The sequence below is a fragment of the Stegodyphus dumicola genome, chromosome 6 (assembly GCF_044657685.1).
Source record: "Stegodyphus dumicola isolate Sdum_Otavi_A_Nest chromosome 6, ASM4465768v1".
Lineage (NCBI taxonomy): Eukaryota > Metazoa > Arthropoda > Arachnida > Araneae > Eresidae > Stegodyphus > Stegodyphus dumicola.
In genome coordinates this window covers 46,923,439-46,940,148 of record NC_140773.1, presented here as the reverse complement: position 1 = coordinate 46,940,148, position 16,710 = coordinate 46,923,439, and the positions used below count along the sequence as shown (strand labels likewise).

At 33.2% G+C, this 16,710-nt stretch overlaps 1 protein-coding gene across 1 annotated transcript in view; it reads right to left on the bottom strand.

The window, feature by feature from the left end:
• Positions 1-16,710, bottom strand: part of LOC118193775 (uncharacterized) — a 113,292-nt gene that overhangs the window by 59,102 nt on the left and 37,480 nt on the right. Inside the window, exons 6-8 of the mRNA XM_035364914.2 lie at positions 12,501-12,602; positions 11,860-12,004; positions 4,287-4,399 (exon numbers count right to left, since the gene is read on the bottom strand). Coding sequence (XP_035220805.1) covers positions 4,287-4,399; positions 11,860-12,004; positions 12,501-12,602 — 360 coding nt within the window. The remainder of the gene's footprint in view (positions 1-4,286; positions 4,400-11,859; positions 12,005-12,500; positions 12,603-16,710) is intronic.

Below are 16,710 nucleotides of genomic sequence, written 5' to 3'. Positions count from 1 at the left end.
AATAATCTGTTCAAATTAATAGTTGGTCGAACCGCCCCTGGCGGCAATGCACGCTTGAATTCTTCGAGGCAAGGAGTGGTAGAGTTTTCTAATGTCATCCTGCTATACATTCTACCAGGAATTCATCAGTTGTCGCTCCAGATCTACGATATTTTGCGGTGTCCGAATCTGGTGACCTACCATGTCCCAGACATGCTCGATTGGTGAAAGGTCTGGTGACCTTGCTTGCCAAGGAAGAGTATCAACCGCCCGGAGACAGTCCAGAGATATGCGAGAGGTATGTGGCCTGATATTATCTTGTTGAAAAATGGCCCCAGGATGATGTGCCATGCAGCTTAATGCAACCGGCCGCAGGATGGTATCAACATGTCGTTGAGCTGTTAACGATGTACGGAGGACGACTAAAGATGACCTGCTGTTATAAGAAATAGCGCCTCACACCATCACACCATCTTGTAATTGTTTATGATCAATCATTAGAAAAGATAGAAAAAAGATTTTGTTTGGTGGAGGAACTTTTTGTCAACTGGAGTGAAAGACAGAGAATACAATTCAATCCAGACAAGACAAATGCCATTTTATTTCCAAGAGGAGGTGTACAAATAAGACCTCCTAGATTAAAATTCAAAGGTAGAAATATAAAATTTAAAGAAGAAATTAAATATTTAGGAATAGTACTAGATAGAAAAATGAATTTTATTTCGCATTTTAAAGAAATACAGAGAAATATTGAAAGAATTCTCACATATTATATAAATACCTTCACAGCAAATACTTTGATCAGTAAAAGTAAAATATTGAAAGAAATATATATGAACGTTATTTTACCCAAGATTACGTATGGTATTGGTGCATGGGCTCTCCGGGCGAGGGAATTAATAAGACTTAGAATGAAATTGGACTTTTTGCAGAGATGCTGGCTACTAGCTATTACAAGGGCCTTTCGGACTATCTCGACAGAAGTTCTATGCATTATAGCCGGTGGGCCCCCTCTCTCGATTTTTTATCAATATTACTATGATAAATTTTTATTGAGCAACGGCCTAAAAGATTTTAATGTATATGATGATTTTAAAATTTATACAGATTATATTAAATATCCAATTTTTATTGATATTAACCCGAGAAATGTGTTTGGTGTTGGTTTTGATTGTGAAGAACCAAATATAGGTGAAATAGAAATTTATACAGATGGCCCTGGGTTTGAGGGAGGCGTCGGTGCAGCTTATACTGTTTACTTTCATGGCTTAGAAATAGATTCTATAAAACTGAAAACGAATGATACTAATTCTGCTTACCAGGCTGAAGTAGCTGCTATAAAAGAATTGTTGATCTGGGTAGATAAAAATTTAACAAAGAGATATTATATACATATTTATTCGGATGCACTTTCTGTCTTAACGGCGCTCTCTAGCCCGGCCAAAAAGTAATTTGATGGAAGAAATAAAGTCATTATATCGCGAGGCCAATGACAGACATTATATAAAATTACATTGGATAAAAGCTCATATTGGTCACCTAGGTAATGAGAGGGCGGACACACTGGCTAAAGAGGCTGCCCTGGGGGATGGTTCAGATTACAATACTATAAATCCGGCAAGAAGGAAAATGATTATAAAAATTAAAGACTACTATTATAAACAATGGAATCAAATGTGGGAAAATTCAATAAAATAGAAAAATAAATAGAAAAATTAAAACCTATACAAATATAGATGTGAATCAACTTATCACAGGTCATGGAAGATTTCCACAATACTTAAAGAGATTCCACCTCCAGGGCAACGATAGATGCGTCAAATGTGATCTTATTGGAGATGCGGAACATTTCATTGAGATATGTACTCTTACCCGGTGGGGGTGAGGGCAAAATACGGAATAACAGGATTAGATATAACACAAATGAAATATGATAAATTATTGAAATTTTCACAAGATGTTATGACTGGGATAAATAAAAATAAAAGTATTGTGGGCATTAATAGTTAGAAGAATTAAAATTGAGTGTTATGAGTTTTTAAAAGAGATTTTAAAAGGCTTGCAACCATTTGAATCAGTTTTTTTTTTTTTTTTTTTTTTTTTTTTTAGTTTGTTATGATTCATTTTTCTACCGTTTTTGTTGCTCGGGGCCCGGGCCTGGTTTCGCGGGAGCATTTGATATTTTATGGCTTTAAAAATTAAGAATTGTCTGTTTTTTTTTTTTTTTTTTTTTTTTTTTAAGATTAAGAATTTTAAAATTAAGAATTGTGTGTTTCTTTTTGGGCACGGCTGGCTCAGTGGCTGCCTCGTTTTGTGTTAGACGGGCCTTCCCCTTTGTGGCCTTATGGCTGATATGAATCGGCTAGGGGGGTCGGGGCTGCGCCCACAACAACAACAACGCCATCACACCAGGAGTTATGGCTGTATGCCTTTGTAAAACAAAACCTGATTGGGACCGCTGGCCCCTTCCTTTTCAGACGCGAACACGGTGATCATCTGCTTCAAGAGTGAAGCGGGATTCATCGCCGAGCACTATACCATGCCAGTCTGATGGCACTCACGATGATCGGCTGCGACACCCCTCCACACGGCTCCGCCGATGTTATGGGGTGAAAGGAAAACGTCTTAAAGTCCTCTGTGAACGTAACCCGGCCACTGACAAGCGCCGTGAGATGGTGGTATAGACGGAAGGTATAGACGGAACCACGGAAGGTATAGACGTTGCTGTAGTGCGTTGAATAGTCGACAATGATACCGTTAGGGCGGTTCGGGCCTGGCGAACAATCATCCTATCTTGCCTCGCATTTGTGCTCCTTGCCTTCCAAAGCCTTCGTTTCGTCAGCAATTTCCTTGTAGCAACCATTTCTGCCAACATCTTTGCACAGCAGAGTCTGTATGCTGCAGGTGGCGGCCTATTGCTCGGTATGACCACCCAGCTTCACGCAGCTTCATATATATATATATATATATATATACATATATATATATATATATATATATATATATATATATGGAATCGGTGCCTACTGTGTTTGATGCCTGTGAATTTACTTTATAGCTGGTTGTCTAGGGGCTTGAATAAATTAGTCCGATTTATAAATAACTTGAATATGTGATGAAAACACGAATAGTTATTACACTCTGTGAAATAATTGCATTCGTAGACGGAAAGAAGTAAGTACTTACAGGAGTAAGGAAATTAACGTCTTATACACAGAACACAGTTTTTCATGTTAATGGCGTCATCGTCTTAATGGAGCAATCGTCTGTCTCCTGCAAGCTTTCTGATTGTTGTGAACGATACCATTCCATATATATATATATATATATATATATATATATATATATATATTCGCTATAGGGTCATAACTCGTGCTATTATGTTCATTAATCAGAAAAGAAAAATATTTGTACTTTGAGGATTTTTTTACGATTACCAGATTATGATTTTAAAGTAATAGAACTTCATGAGAATATTAACAATGTATTTTCAGACTTCGAAATTTATAAATTACCTTTTCAGAGTAAAAATCATTTTGGCACACAAAATACAACAAAATTATATATAAAGACATTAAGAATATTATCAGTGGCATTTAAAGAAGGAAAATAAATCTCAAATTATTCTAATTTATTTATTAACTGATCCCTCAATGCAAATTCAAAATGACTTCATATGTGACAAATTTTGTAATTGAATATCTCAGTCAATTTTCATCGCCTGGGAGTCAAAGTTGTCTGTTTTATTTTCTATATTTAGTGGAAAAAGTAGGAATGTGTAAAAACTTAGCTTTCGTATTTTATACAAAATTAATTGTTTTAAATTTAAACATACGAAAACATGACTCTTTGTATTATTTAAAACACTTATAAATAAAGGAAATAAAGGTCGCGTAAGTACTTTCATGAACATAGCGTATATTCTATAGATTTCTATGTTACCTTTTCTATATTTTCTTATCGCATTCTAGTCGGTTCGGCTAGTTCCAATTTTCTAGCTGATCTAGCTTGATCGCCATTTTTATTTCGGATACTCAGATATAAAGAACAGAAGAGTTTGGGAATTAAAAATCTGAAGAAATTCACTATGCTCTACAACAGTGGAACATGAAATCTCCGAATAACCGGCTAGGTTTATTGACCGTTAAACTACAACAAACCTGTATGCAAAATGTTTTACCTTTTGTTCGTTTTGTAATAAGAATAACGAAAGCTGCTAGTAGAAATAGTAAACTTCCATTACATTAGATTGTGATTGTGTAATTGAGAAGAAACACCGTTAAAATACTTATATCTGAATGTCTTACCTGCAGTACACAAACATTGTCCAGAAATAGGAAGACAAGTGGCTCCATTTTGACACAAGCACGTCTGAGAACAGTTAAGTCCCCAGGAGCCAGGAGGACATTCGTCCTGACATCTATTATTAAGCAAAGAAATTATAAGTTTCTGATACTTTTCACTTCGTATACATTTAGTTCTTAAATTCCGAATTTTAATTTTTGCAATAAAGTCACCGCAGATTAAAATATTAATATTTCTAAATCAAGGGTTAATTTGTGGGATATGTGAACAGAATTCTGAGAGAGGGATAATGGTATTTATAAAAAATATATTAAGTATTTAAATGCATTTTGAAAAGACATTAACTAAATTTCTTGATTAAATGACGGAATAACCTTTTGTATTGATAGTGGCAGACATGGACCCAAGAGATAGAGTTATAGATAATAAAACTAGTTACATGAGTTATAGATAAAACTAGAGATTTTTTCAACAAATATAATTAAAATATGAAGAAATTGAAATCTCAGCTATAGCATTGATAAATTTTCTGACTCTAGCCACAGTCTTTTATGAGATTCAAAAGTAAATTTTCAAAATTCGATCAAAGAGGTCGATGTTGAGTCAAGCTAAGTTAACAAACAAATTCTTCTAAATCTATAGCATCACAAAACTTTTATATTCAGTTTGTTTGGAAAACATTTAGCTGGAGTTTATATCTTTTAACACTGCATCCGTCATCCAGGCATATGAGAACTACGAAATATTCCATTATGTTTATAGTAGAATATAGAATTAAAGGCAACATATGATATCATTTACTACAGTTAAAGAAGTAGACTAAAAATTGAGTTTTTGTAACCGATTTAATTCGTTTCAAGTAGCTGGCCAAAAATAAGCCGAACTGAGGGGAAGGTTTTAAAACCCATTTGGGGAAATGCCAGAAAAAATTGAATATGCTTCTACTTCAGATCGGAAATGAGAAAGGGACTAATTCTTCTATGAAGAATATTTAAAGTATCGCCGAATGTGACAATAGAGATTGCGATTATGAAGTAACTGGACTCCATTCATCAAGATATGTAATAGAACTAATATAAAAATATAACAGGTGTTATATTTTTATATTTTTATATTAGTTTAATATCAGAATATTAAACTAATATAAAAATATAACAGGCTCATGAAAAACTAAACAAGGTTTCATTTCAGTTAATCAAGGTATCTTATTAGTTTAGTTATACTATTACTTCTATCAGAATGTAAAGTAGTTAAAGCAACATAAATAAGCTTCTAGCTTCTAAGCTTTTGAGCACAGGCTGATCGGTCCTTTGTTTTAGTTTTCCTGCTTTTTTCGGTTTAATTTATCTAAGTAAGTATCTGCTAGCCAAAATTGCTTCACGAATAGTATGAGGGAAGTCAAAGTTTAGGCTAGGGGCTTAATTTTGTACTTTGTATTTGATTCAATCTGAAAGTGTGGTTTGATTATCCGCAAATAGTAGGTTTTAGTTTCTGTTAAATTTTTAGCTTCTGTGGTTGTTAAATCGACGTATTAATAAGCAGTTCTACTTGGTACTTACGTATTTTCAAATCGATCGTCAAGATTTGCAAGCCAGTCTTCCGAGGAAAGTGTGAAAAAAATGGCTTTTGTTTAATTGGATAAGAAAAAGTGACATATTATGGATATAACATATAAAAAATTAGTTAATACAGTGTGAGACTTTTTAAAAATGAATGAATAAAAGAAGAGTGAGCGATTGAGTAAATATAATATAAACAATAACCTATGTAAAGAGAGTGAGGGAAGTGCCCAGTGAACTTGAGGGGCGTAGGTCGTCACCATCGAGATAGATAAGGCCTGCGCTCTGAATCGAAACTGGCTTGTGACGTCACGGTTAAGGGACCCTCAGCAAACTTTTTGTTAGCTTTTATAAGTTGTAATTTTTTATTCATTATGTTTTAAGAAATGAATTTATGTTTACTTTTGACATCTGAAGCAAAATAATGACCCTTGTAATAATTACTAACACTAGTAATATAAAAATTGTCAGCAAAATTTATGATTATTTATTTTTATTGGAAACTAATTTTATATGAAATAACTGTCCTAAGGGGTTAAAAGCAGGACAATTATTTCATTACATAATATGTAGAATATCAAATGCAGAGTAAATTTGATTCTTGACAGAGTACTGTGTTCTCAAATTTAAATATCAATGTTTTTTGCAAATCATTAAATATCATTTTATCATGATGAAACTTAAATGCATATATTTAGCTAATATAGCTTCTGTTCACTTTTATGTATGTTATTATTGTGCAATCAGTTTGTTTAAAATTTGTTATGCAATATAAATCTTTCTGAGAATGATAGAAAAGTTTCTGAAGTAATGTATGTAAGATTCATATTAAGGTAATTAAACTGCGAAAATGCAAAATGAAATTTTTAAAATGTACAGTTTTTGAAGAAGCAGTAGTAATTGAATTCCTATGTAGACATACTTGTTTTCATTGTATTTAAATTCAATGCAATTTTAAAAACAATTTTTTCTAATTATCTTTTAAATTACAATCTTTAATTTGAGTACGTGGCACCACCAAAAGCTATGTAAGGTAAGTTAAAAAAATTGCTTACATTATACAGAAAAGTTTTGAACATGATGTTAGGATTTATATTTTCTTTTCATGTGGATATTAATAGAAAAGATATTTTCAGAACAGACGTAACGCTTATAGTTAAATAGGTATAATGTAAATATTTGCAAGAAATTTCAGTTTCTAAAAATTTTTTTTAAGTATTACAAATATTTTAAAAATATTTTCAAAAAAATTGTGTATAAGTTTATTTAAAAAACTTTTTTCCTGTCTTATTTAGAATTTTAGTATTGATAATCTTCAGAGCTATGTAATAAACATTATCTCAATTTAACTACAGATTCTGTCGAATAATTATGTAGCATTAAGAGGAAAACATTAACTGTAATACAGATTAACATACAATATGTAAGTAAGAAATATTTTAAGAATAGACTATTTAGTAATTTATTACATTCAGAAAAATTTTCGGAATGATATAAGGCATTTAAATGTTAGTCTAAATATTAAGTAGTCTCTTGCATTCGTTTGATGTTTTATAATCCTGCTACATTAATATGATAGATATAAAAATATGCAATAATTATAGAATGAGAGATAATATGTGTTCGCACTGGCAAACATTTTGTTAAAGTAGTGGGTGAAACAAAAAAATTTGATGCGGTGGTGAGAATCAACGAGAGACACAAAGACAGTGCAGAAAAATCAAAGTAAAAATTTTTGCTACTTGAATTTTAAAACCAATTTTTCCTTCAAAGAAATGATTTGCTTTTAAAAGCACCACACCATTCTCAAATAATTTTGTTTTGAAAATAAATACCAACAAAAGAAAATGAAAATATTTCATATTCGTATAAGCTTTGTAAAACATTATATTGTCGCCTGTAATTTTGTTTTAGACTGATTTTATAGTATGAGATACCAATTTCATAGAATAGGTTTAGAAAAACGGGTGTTTAGCAAGGAAGCTAAACTGAGCGAAGACCGGTCCCCTAGCAGTGACGTAGTAACTCAGCGCGCAGGCCTTATCTATCTCGATGGTGACGCGTAGGTCAGTTGAATGAAGATGAGCGGGGAGGAAATTTGTTAAGTGTGGTTATATGAGTCCAAAGAAGAAGAAAGATTATTCCTTCCTCCGTGAAAGGATTAGCTTGGTGTTAACAGTGTAGTAGCATATTTTGCTGTCGAGACGTATACATGCCCCGGTTCTTAGAAACAGTGTGCAGATTTATTAACTATGAAGTTCGCGGTAGATGGATTTGCAGAAAAGGTCCTCCGCCATGTAAGTGAAGCAAAAACTAATTGCAAAATGCCGGGAAACCAGATCTGTTTTGAATAGGCCAAAAGTATGTCCAAAGACTCTCCGCTCTGAAGCAGAGGTGCGACGCAGCTAAGTGCACAGTCCACGAAAATCATCTCGGTGTATTTTATAAATTATTGTTAAAAACACGAACAATTTCCCTGTTCTACAAAGTATCACATGAGGTTTAAGAAGTAAGTACGATACTCGGTACAAATGTACAAATAACTAACAGTAGAGGAAAATTTTTCAAAAGAAATTGTGAAGAATTATAATAATTTAAAATGAATTTATAAACATAGTCAAAGGTTGTTCTGTCTGAAATTAACTGGTTAAAATCTGGAGGCGAGTTAATATTAATATTTTTCATTGCCAGTTTTAGTCTTTCTTTTGCTGTCAGATTTGTAACACAGAAAAAGTACATGTTCAACATATTCCTCGCAACCGATGCTGCAATCATAAAAAGTTTCTAGACCCAATTGAAATCTGCTCAAATAAAATAAAAAGTTTAAAATATATATATATATATATATAAATTATTTTATATTATATAAATTATATTAAATACGTATTAAAATATATGTTAAGTTATTAAATAAATAATATAATATGCAAATATATAAATATTAATTAAATTATTAAAATATATATTAATACATTAAACAGATATTAAACATTAAAAAATATTTAAAAAAAAGTCTTTTAATGTTTCCATCGCCAGTAAGGAATTGGGAAATTTTATAACTTGTAAAAATAGGATTAATAATGCCAATCACATTTTGATAAAAAGTACAAATCTCTGAGTTAAGCTTCCTTTATTTAAGCTAATGTATTCCTGGTTCCATGACTCCACAATACTTTCATTCATGACCTTCTTATAAAAAAGTTAAGGGATATTGACAAAAATGTCAGTTTCGCGTTTGGTTTCAGTCTTTGCAAGAAAATCGGTCCGTTCATTCTCAGCAATACCCATATGCTCACGAACAAATGCAGAAGCAACAGAAAGGTTTTTATCTTTCAGGTTTCTGTCTTTGAATTTCGACTATAATTTTAGTACAGGAAGAAACCAATTTTAGGGTCTCCAAGGATGAAAGAGAATCGGTGCAAATGAGTGTGAAACAGGACTGTTTTGTTCAGTGATCTATTTGACAGTGAAGTTTAAGCACAAAAGTTCAGCTATAAAAAAACCGCGCATTCATCTCGAATTCTAAATTGAAAGTGCCCAAATTGATGGACCATTTCCAAAAGTCAATAAATGAGAAATTAATTTTGCCATTAATTTTCATGCCATCAATATAGCAAGTTACTGAGAAATTATTTTCTATTTTATTACTAAATTGAATAAATAACATTAACAGAAATTTTCTTGACACAACAGTTACAGGTGCCCTGGTCAACCGCTATGCGTATTCTGGAGTAGAATTTGAGAGTATACAAATTTATCGTGATGCATCAATTGCGCGAAGTGAATGAGGCAACTTACGTGCAGTTCTGGAGTGGTTTCCATCCTATATTGCTGCGGAGGTGTTACGGGATGATTACCTCTTCATTTTCCATGAAGCATGGTTCCATCCGTCAGTCTGCATAAACTTTCAGAGCATGGACAATGGCTAGGTGGCAATCAACCCGTCTTCATGGAGATTCCATTGCATGCTCAAAAACTCGGTATTTGGTGTGCGATGCCTTCTGGCCGCATCATCCATATGGTTTTCCATTATACTGTGAACTCGATTCGTTTTATGTCATATATTTAATGCGTTTGTTGAATAAATGCCTGAAGATGAGGGAAAGAACGTTTACTTTCAGTAAGATGGAGCCCCGCATACACAGCATGTGCGACGATCACCCGCATTGCGTCAACGTTTCCGGCTGAAAGTATCATCAGTCAAGGTACAAACCAACTTCGAACACTTAGTTCTTCCGATTTATTTCCCTGTGATTTTTCTTGTGGAGAGCCTTAAATGGACAGATGTATAGCAATAACCCTTACACACACTCCAGAATAACATTGTCGCAACTACACAGGTCATCCCGCAGATATCCTCGCAAGTGCTTTTCAGAATATGTGGTCTGATCAGCACTCGTGCCTCGAGATCAGGAGAGAATACTTTCAGAACTTCCTGTATAAATATAGGGCAGTCACACATTCTTTTCCCAATGTTCTACTGGGCTTGTTTTAAAAGATTCATTTGATGGTATGAGTTAAAATTTAGGCCAATCATTGAGGCAGAAATTTAGAAGAAACAGATTAAGCTTTAGTCAGTTGTAGATAATCAACAGATAAACTGTGTATTGAGAATTTATTAAGGTTTTATAAAACAAAGCGCAGAGTTATAAGTTTTGTAACGCCATGTTTATCCAGCATTCAAGGCTTTGTTCCTCTAAAATGATCTATGGAAACATACGTAACATACGTACGATATTTTTACTTTAAATCCTTGTTTTAGTTAATATCCTATAAATCTGAGGGCACAGAAATGAAGAATCTGAAATCTATCTATCTGAAAGTTATCTCATCTGAAAGTTTTTTGTGATTACTCTAAGGTCAATTGGTGTTTTAAAATAATACCTTGTCTGAACAAAGTGACTTTAATGTCAAAAAATCAGTGAGGATGACACTTCACGAATAAACGTAACAAAATGAGTCTATTGTCTGCAACAAATCTCGTGCTAATTTTTACTCACACGTAAAATGGCTGTGTTATTTTTATATTACCATTATCTTGCTCATATTATAAGCAGAACCTCTTTATTAGGAGTATCATTCATCGTGCTTACAGAATTTATAAATAACAGAAGTTTAAGATACTTTACTTCAGGATTTGTTACTGAGAACACATATGTAATTAATCATGATTTACATTTTACACATTTGGGACTTTGCTAACATTTTTGTTTTTTTAATGTTCATTAGAATTTGTAATTTGTTCTTTTTGAATATTTGAGTTTTTATTCCCTGAGAAGGTGAGCCAATATTTTGCTATGGATTGTCTATGATTTTATTGGCAAATCATTAGCTTTCTACTAGCAAAACGCTCTCCAGTAACATAGTTTCGTTCTTTTATTGAATCTTTATATTTCTAACGTATCTTGTAATTACGCTGTTAGATGTGTAAGAATTTGAACGCTCTCATATCTCTAACAGATTTTGCTAAATCCAGATATATGCGCATAGATCAGAATAAAAATCTGGGTATGTTGTCAGATTTTATATTGCGAGAAGCTAGATGGTAGGGGAAAAGAATGGAAGACCCTCGGACTGGCCCTCCGGATGTTCTCCCTGAAAATTGAGATGGTAGCTTAACAGTTAGGTGGGTTCAGAAAAATTTCAATCACCAATAGTAGTACTACCGAAGTGCTGGCTTAGCTTCTACCTGTACCTGTTGGCTTTCATTATATATGTCTAAACAATAGAACTGTTTGCAGTGTAGTCAACCATCTGTCTAAAATTTCATTATGTTAACTGTAAGTCTAACTGTTGATTTTCTTGATGCAGCAAGAATGGAAAATAACTTTAATATGTATATATTTAAATTTTTCCAAGAAACACACATGCCATATTACAAACATCTGCAAAACAAAAATTATCTGTAAGTCAATGATTCCTATACACAGTTTCGAACATCCTGCTATTTCAAATACCAATATTGTATGGTTAACAATCTTGATTAATTGCTTAAAATTAAAGAATTTATGCTTACTTATTTCCTTGGTAACCTGCGGGACATTTGCATGAACCGTCCAATGGACTGCACTCGCCACCATTTACACAGTCACATTTTTTAAAGCAGTATGAGCCATACCTTCCTTTTTCACACGGAACGTCACAGTAAATACCTTTCCAACCTACATGAAACATTAGTTGTAGAACCATTTTAAAATGATGGAATTGAAAATATATAAAAATCATCCGAAAATCGGTTCTATTTAGTAAAAATGCATATAGCCGGCTATTCCCCCCCTTTAAAAATTTAGTTATTGTGTAATTTTGAATATAATTACCTCAGGTGTCAATGTATACCTTCAGATGATGGATCCATTGTTCATAACACTCACAACCAATACTTGGGGACTTGTAAATTAATCTAATTCTGTTATCAGCGATTTCTAGCTTTACCTCAGAATTTAAACTGCTACGCGTCTTAAAGCTACGAGTATATGGATAACGCCAACCATATATGTCTACTGTTTAAACTATTATTTAATTGTGGAAAGATAATTTTTTAAAGTGTTGTAAACAGTGCAACAGTAAATTAGGAAAAAAAAGGCGCAATTTTTTAATAAAGTTAGTCTTAATATGCATTTGAAATACTTTTGGCATTCGTTTCCTGTCTCCACTTACCTGGCTTGCAATAGCATTCGCCTGAAAATCTATCGCACAGAGCATCATTCTTGCAGTCGCAAGCAATTGCACAGTTTAAGCCATACAATCCAGTAGGGCATTCTAGGATATGAAAAAAGTAAATTGTTTTAGTTAATTAAATTTTTAAATCTTTCCGCCAGTATTATCCCTTATCTAAATCAATTTAAACAAAAGCTTAGGTATCTCTTAATACTACATGCAACAACTAAAACACGTGCTGCATTTTTATGCTAGAAATATATATAATCTAGTTTTTTTTTTTTTTTTTTTTTTTTTTTTTTTTTTTTTTTTTTTTTTTTTTCGTGTCACATTGCGTTACGTTATATTACCTCTGCATAAATCCTATTCGCTGCCTGATAAATGTCATTTTTTTAAGTGATGCCTTGCCACGAGTCATGGGATATTGTAATTTTTCACCCATAATTCTGAAAAATGCCCTTTCTCGGAATGTTGACATTACAGTTAGCTTAAATCCTTTAGCTTTTCTTTCAAATTAAAACATTTATAAAAATAAATGTCTAAAACTACTTTCTCATTTTTCTGCATAATTCCCCTTAAATTCAATGCACTTAGCTCAGCGATCCATTAAACTTCGAATTCCATCAGGAAAAAAAATTGTCACAGGCTTGAAACCATCTCTAAGCATCATTCTTCAAAACATATATGTTGCTTCAATTTTTGAAACAAAAAGAAATCACTCGAAGCAGTGGTGAATGCGGTGGATAAAGGAAAATTTTAAACCACATTGCTAAATAGAAATCGGGAATTGTGGTCTGGAGAGTTGTGACAAAAGCAACAAAATATTTTTGCTGAGTTTGTATGGTCCGTTACCTTTACGGTTTCTAGGAGTTCAATCAAAGGTTATCATAATAATAACCTATTTTCCTGATATAATATGGTTTGTAATCAACAAGTTATGTCCCTTTTTCATTTCAAAAGGCTGGCTGGCAGATTTCTGGATTTTGCGCTTCTGGGATTGGTGCGATCTACTGTACTGTCTCCCTTGCTTCATTTCCAAGGACACAGAGATAAAGCCTTGTTTCATCTTCTGTCACTAGCCGTGAATAAAACTGTTAAGTTACTTCTCATGGGCAGCAATTTTTTAGAGCATTAATGCTTTTTCGTTTCTGGTGACAATATTTTGGGTCCTTATGAAGCAAAGACTTTCAACATCTCAACTGTTCAGGTAAGATCTTTTCCCATTAACCCAGTACTGATGCTATATTCGTAATATATTAAGTCTATTTTCCCCATGTTATGCTACAAAAGTTAGAAATTTACTTCAGCATCATTCGTTAGAACTCTTTATCTAGTGAATTCGTTAGAACTCTTTTTCTAGTCACTTTATCTAGTGAATACAATTTGAAATTCGTTAGAACTTCATATTGAATTCACTTCAGCTTCTCAAGAGCGGTAGCACATGCTGCAATGTAACAAGATGTTTGCCTTCTGAATGATAACTTTCTGCAGATGTACCTTTAATTTTCCGACATGTAACTAAGATTTTACACTCCAAAGTATTGCAGAACTGAAATGACTTTTATGCTTCTGTAGTTTAGCTTTATGTCTAAACTATACTTTAGTGGACCATTGTGCACAGTTTTAAGAGAACTTTTTTTTAGTGAAACCTTTGGCTTGTATCTGTTATCCAAAACCTTAAAATAAGCTTAGGTTGGTTTCAGCCAATCTTCGGTGACCCAGATCAGCAAATGCGCGGATTCTTATCAGTCCGTTATGCTCTTATCCGTATGTATGTATCTAAGAGAAAAAAGTACCTTAGTGCTCTCTAAAAAAGAACATAATTCTTTAGAGTTACAATGTTTTACTACAGATCTTTCCTAAAACTCTTTTAATATAATTCTTTTGCAGTTAGTATCGCTTGCGCGAGCTCACAAAAAAGACATAAAATAAAAATTCATATGCTAAAGTTAATAAGTACATTTTGTAGCTGAAATATTTAGAATATTACAACGGCACACCATCATCTAGTAGCAGCTCTAGCACCCGTAGTTCCACAAGACAGGCTCAAAGCAGGAACGCTAAAGGCAATTTGTATACACATTTATAGGCTGTGTGTACATCTAATAGAAATGATGAAACTATAAAAACCAGTAACCCATACTACCTGATATTCAGGAACTAAGCTTGTGGGGATGATACTTTAAGCGGATAAGTATTAAATGTTCCAAATATTTCCTTAAACTTGGTAATAGAACATATTGGGCTTTAAGAAACAATATTAGAGGTTAATTATTGGTTTTAACTTTGTCGGTACCAGTGACTCGGGAAATGTCCTCAGGTTCCAGCATGTTACTTCGAATTGGAGGAGTAGAGAAGGGTTTATTACATAAGCCAGAATTTAGCTAGTTTATAATTTTATTATTTTTATCAATTGGTCCTGATGCTTTATTGCCGTGCAAATGTTTTATGATTTTGTCTGACTTTTGTTACGACGAATATTGGTGGCACTGCAGTTGGTGCATCACTGCAGTTGGTGCAACGCAGGCAGTTGGTGCATCACTGCAGTTAGAGACTAATCTCCTAATGTTCTTGCGCTCAGGTGCATTGTCTTCTGCTTCACTCACTTGGAATAACTGTGCTAAAAGGATGAACATCTTAAGGTTTCCTTGATGTGGGGGGAGGAGATAAGAAAGATTTACTATGCGCCAATTTAAAGAGATTTCTGAAAGGTTGCTTCGAGAAGTCGATTCTGCTCTCCCAAAGCATTTTAAATATCAGATGGTAGATTTCAAAGCTCATTCTGAAATGTGTCTTGAAGTTGATAATTATTAGTTGAACTATAAACTATGAGTGGGAAACTGTGTTGAGAGGCAATATTGAATCTTTAGAAAATTCTCAGCTTCTCCCTTTGATCATTCAGATAGGCAGGATTAATATCAGGTATAGAATAGCTTACATTAGTTCAAGCATAAACCTTTCGCTTAAATAGCGTCATTTACAGGAGACCGGTACTATCAGATTAAAAAATTATACTTCATATATCATATATTGTTATAAAATATGTTTCTGGATTCTCTTCTCGCTACATTTGTTTAAGCACAGAAGCATTTTTTTATACTCATGCGCTGTCTAAAACAAATTTAGCTGTAAACTGGTCAGCAAGAAGCTGAGACACTGCTTCACCGTCTTCTAGTCAAAGGAACAATTACATTGTCCTTTGAAGAAACTGTAGTTGACGGCCTGTAATTAATGTCCTCGACGTTATACGTTTGCTGGAAAATTGATTTAATGTGCAATGAACAATCCTACAATTTACATTTAAATCACCTTGCCAAATTAATTTGTAACATGACCTTTTCCCTTCAACCTGCACACGGAACACCTGCGTTTAGATTTATGTAACAAGCATTGCTAAACAAGTATTGGTATTTTTTCTGTCATGTATACTTTTATCACTTGCTCATAAACTTTAAATGCCGTTCCTTGTTCTTTATTTTTTTCATTTCTCTTGAGCAAAGCATGTTTGTTCCGTAAATTTTGCAGGGAAGTGTAGTTAATATGTAATAAAACTATTCATCTTGTAGAGTCATTAGGTTATTTCGAAGCAGGAGACATGAAAAATGGAGCAATGCCCTCACCTCAATTTATCAGAGATTCAAACCTCAGCCATTTGACATGGCAGTCAGCCCCTGCTACGTAGTATTATGTGAACTAACATTACCTCTTTATTAACTGGGAAAGACACCTTAGACGTACATAACATATCAGGAATTAGAACCCAAGCCACATTTTGAATATCAAAGTATCATCGACTGGTGCAGCAAACTGTAGAACTAAACAGATGGAAACCGACACTTAAAGTACATAAGTTTTATCAAACGGCACAAAATTGAAGATTGTGATAAGATTGCTATGGCTGTAAGTTTCTGATATTTTTTACCTTGTGATTAAGAAGTGTGAAAACAGTTATAAATTTTTAGGAAACTTTTATATGCTGTGCTGTTTCAACAAATTCATAACTTTATAATTTTTCATTTAATCAGGAAGAAAGACATAAAATTCATTTTGAAAAATTTACTCAGATTTAAAACTTGGTAAAATTAATAGTAGTAGAAATGTGTATTAATCTACGTTCTCCGAGCTTTTTTTTTAAGCTTCCTCTAGTTGGTCAAGAAGAAAAATTGACTTGAGAATAACACTATACCGATTGAACTAGCCTAGAAATTAC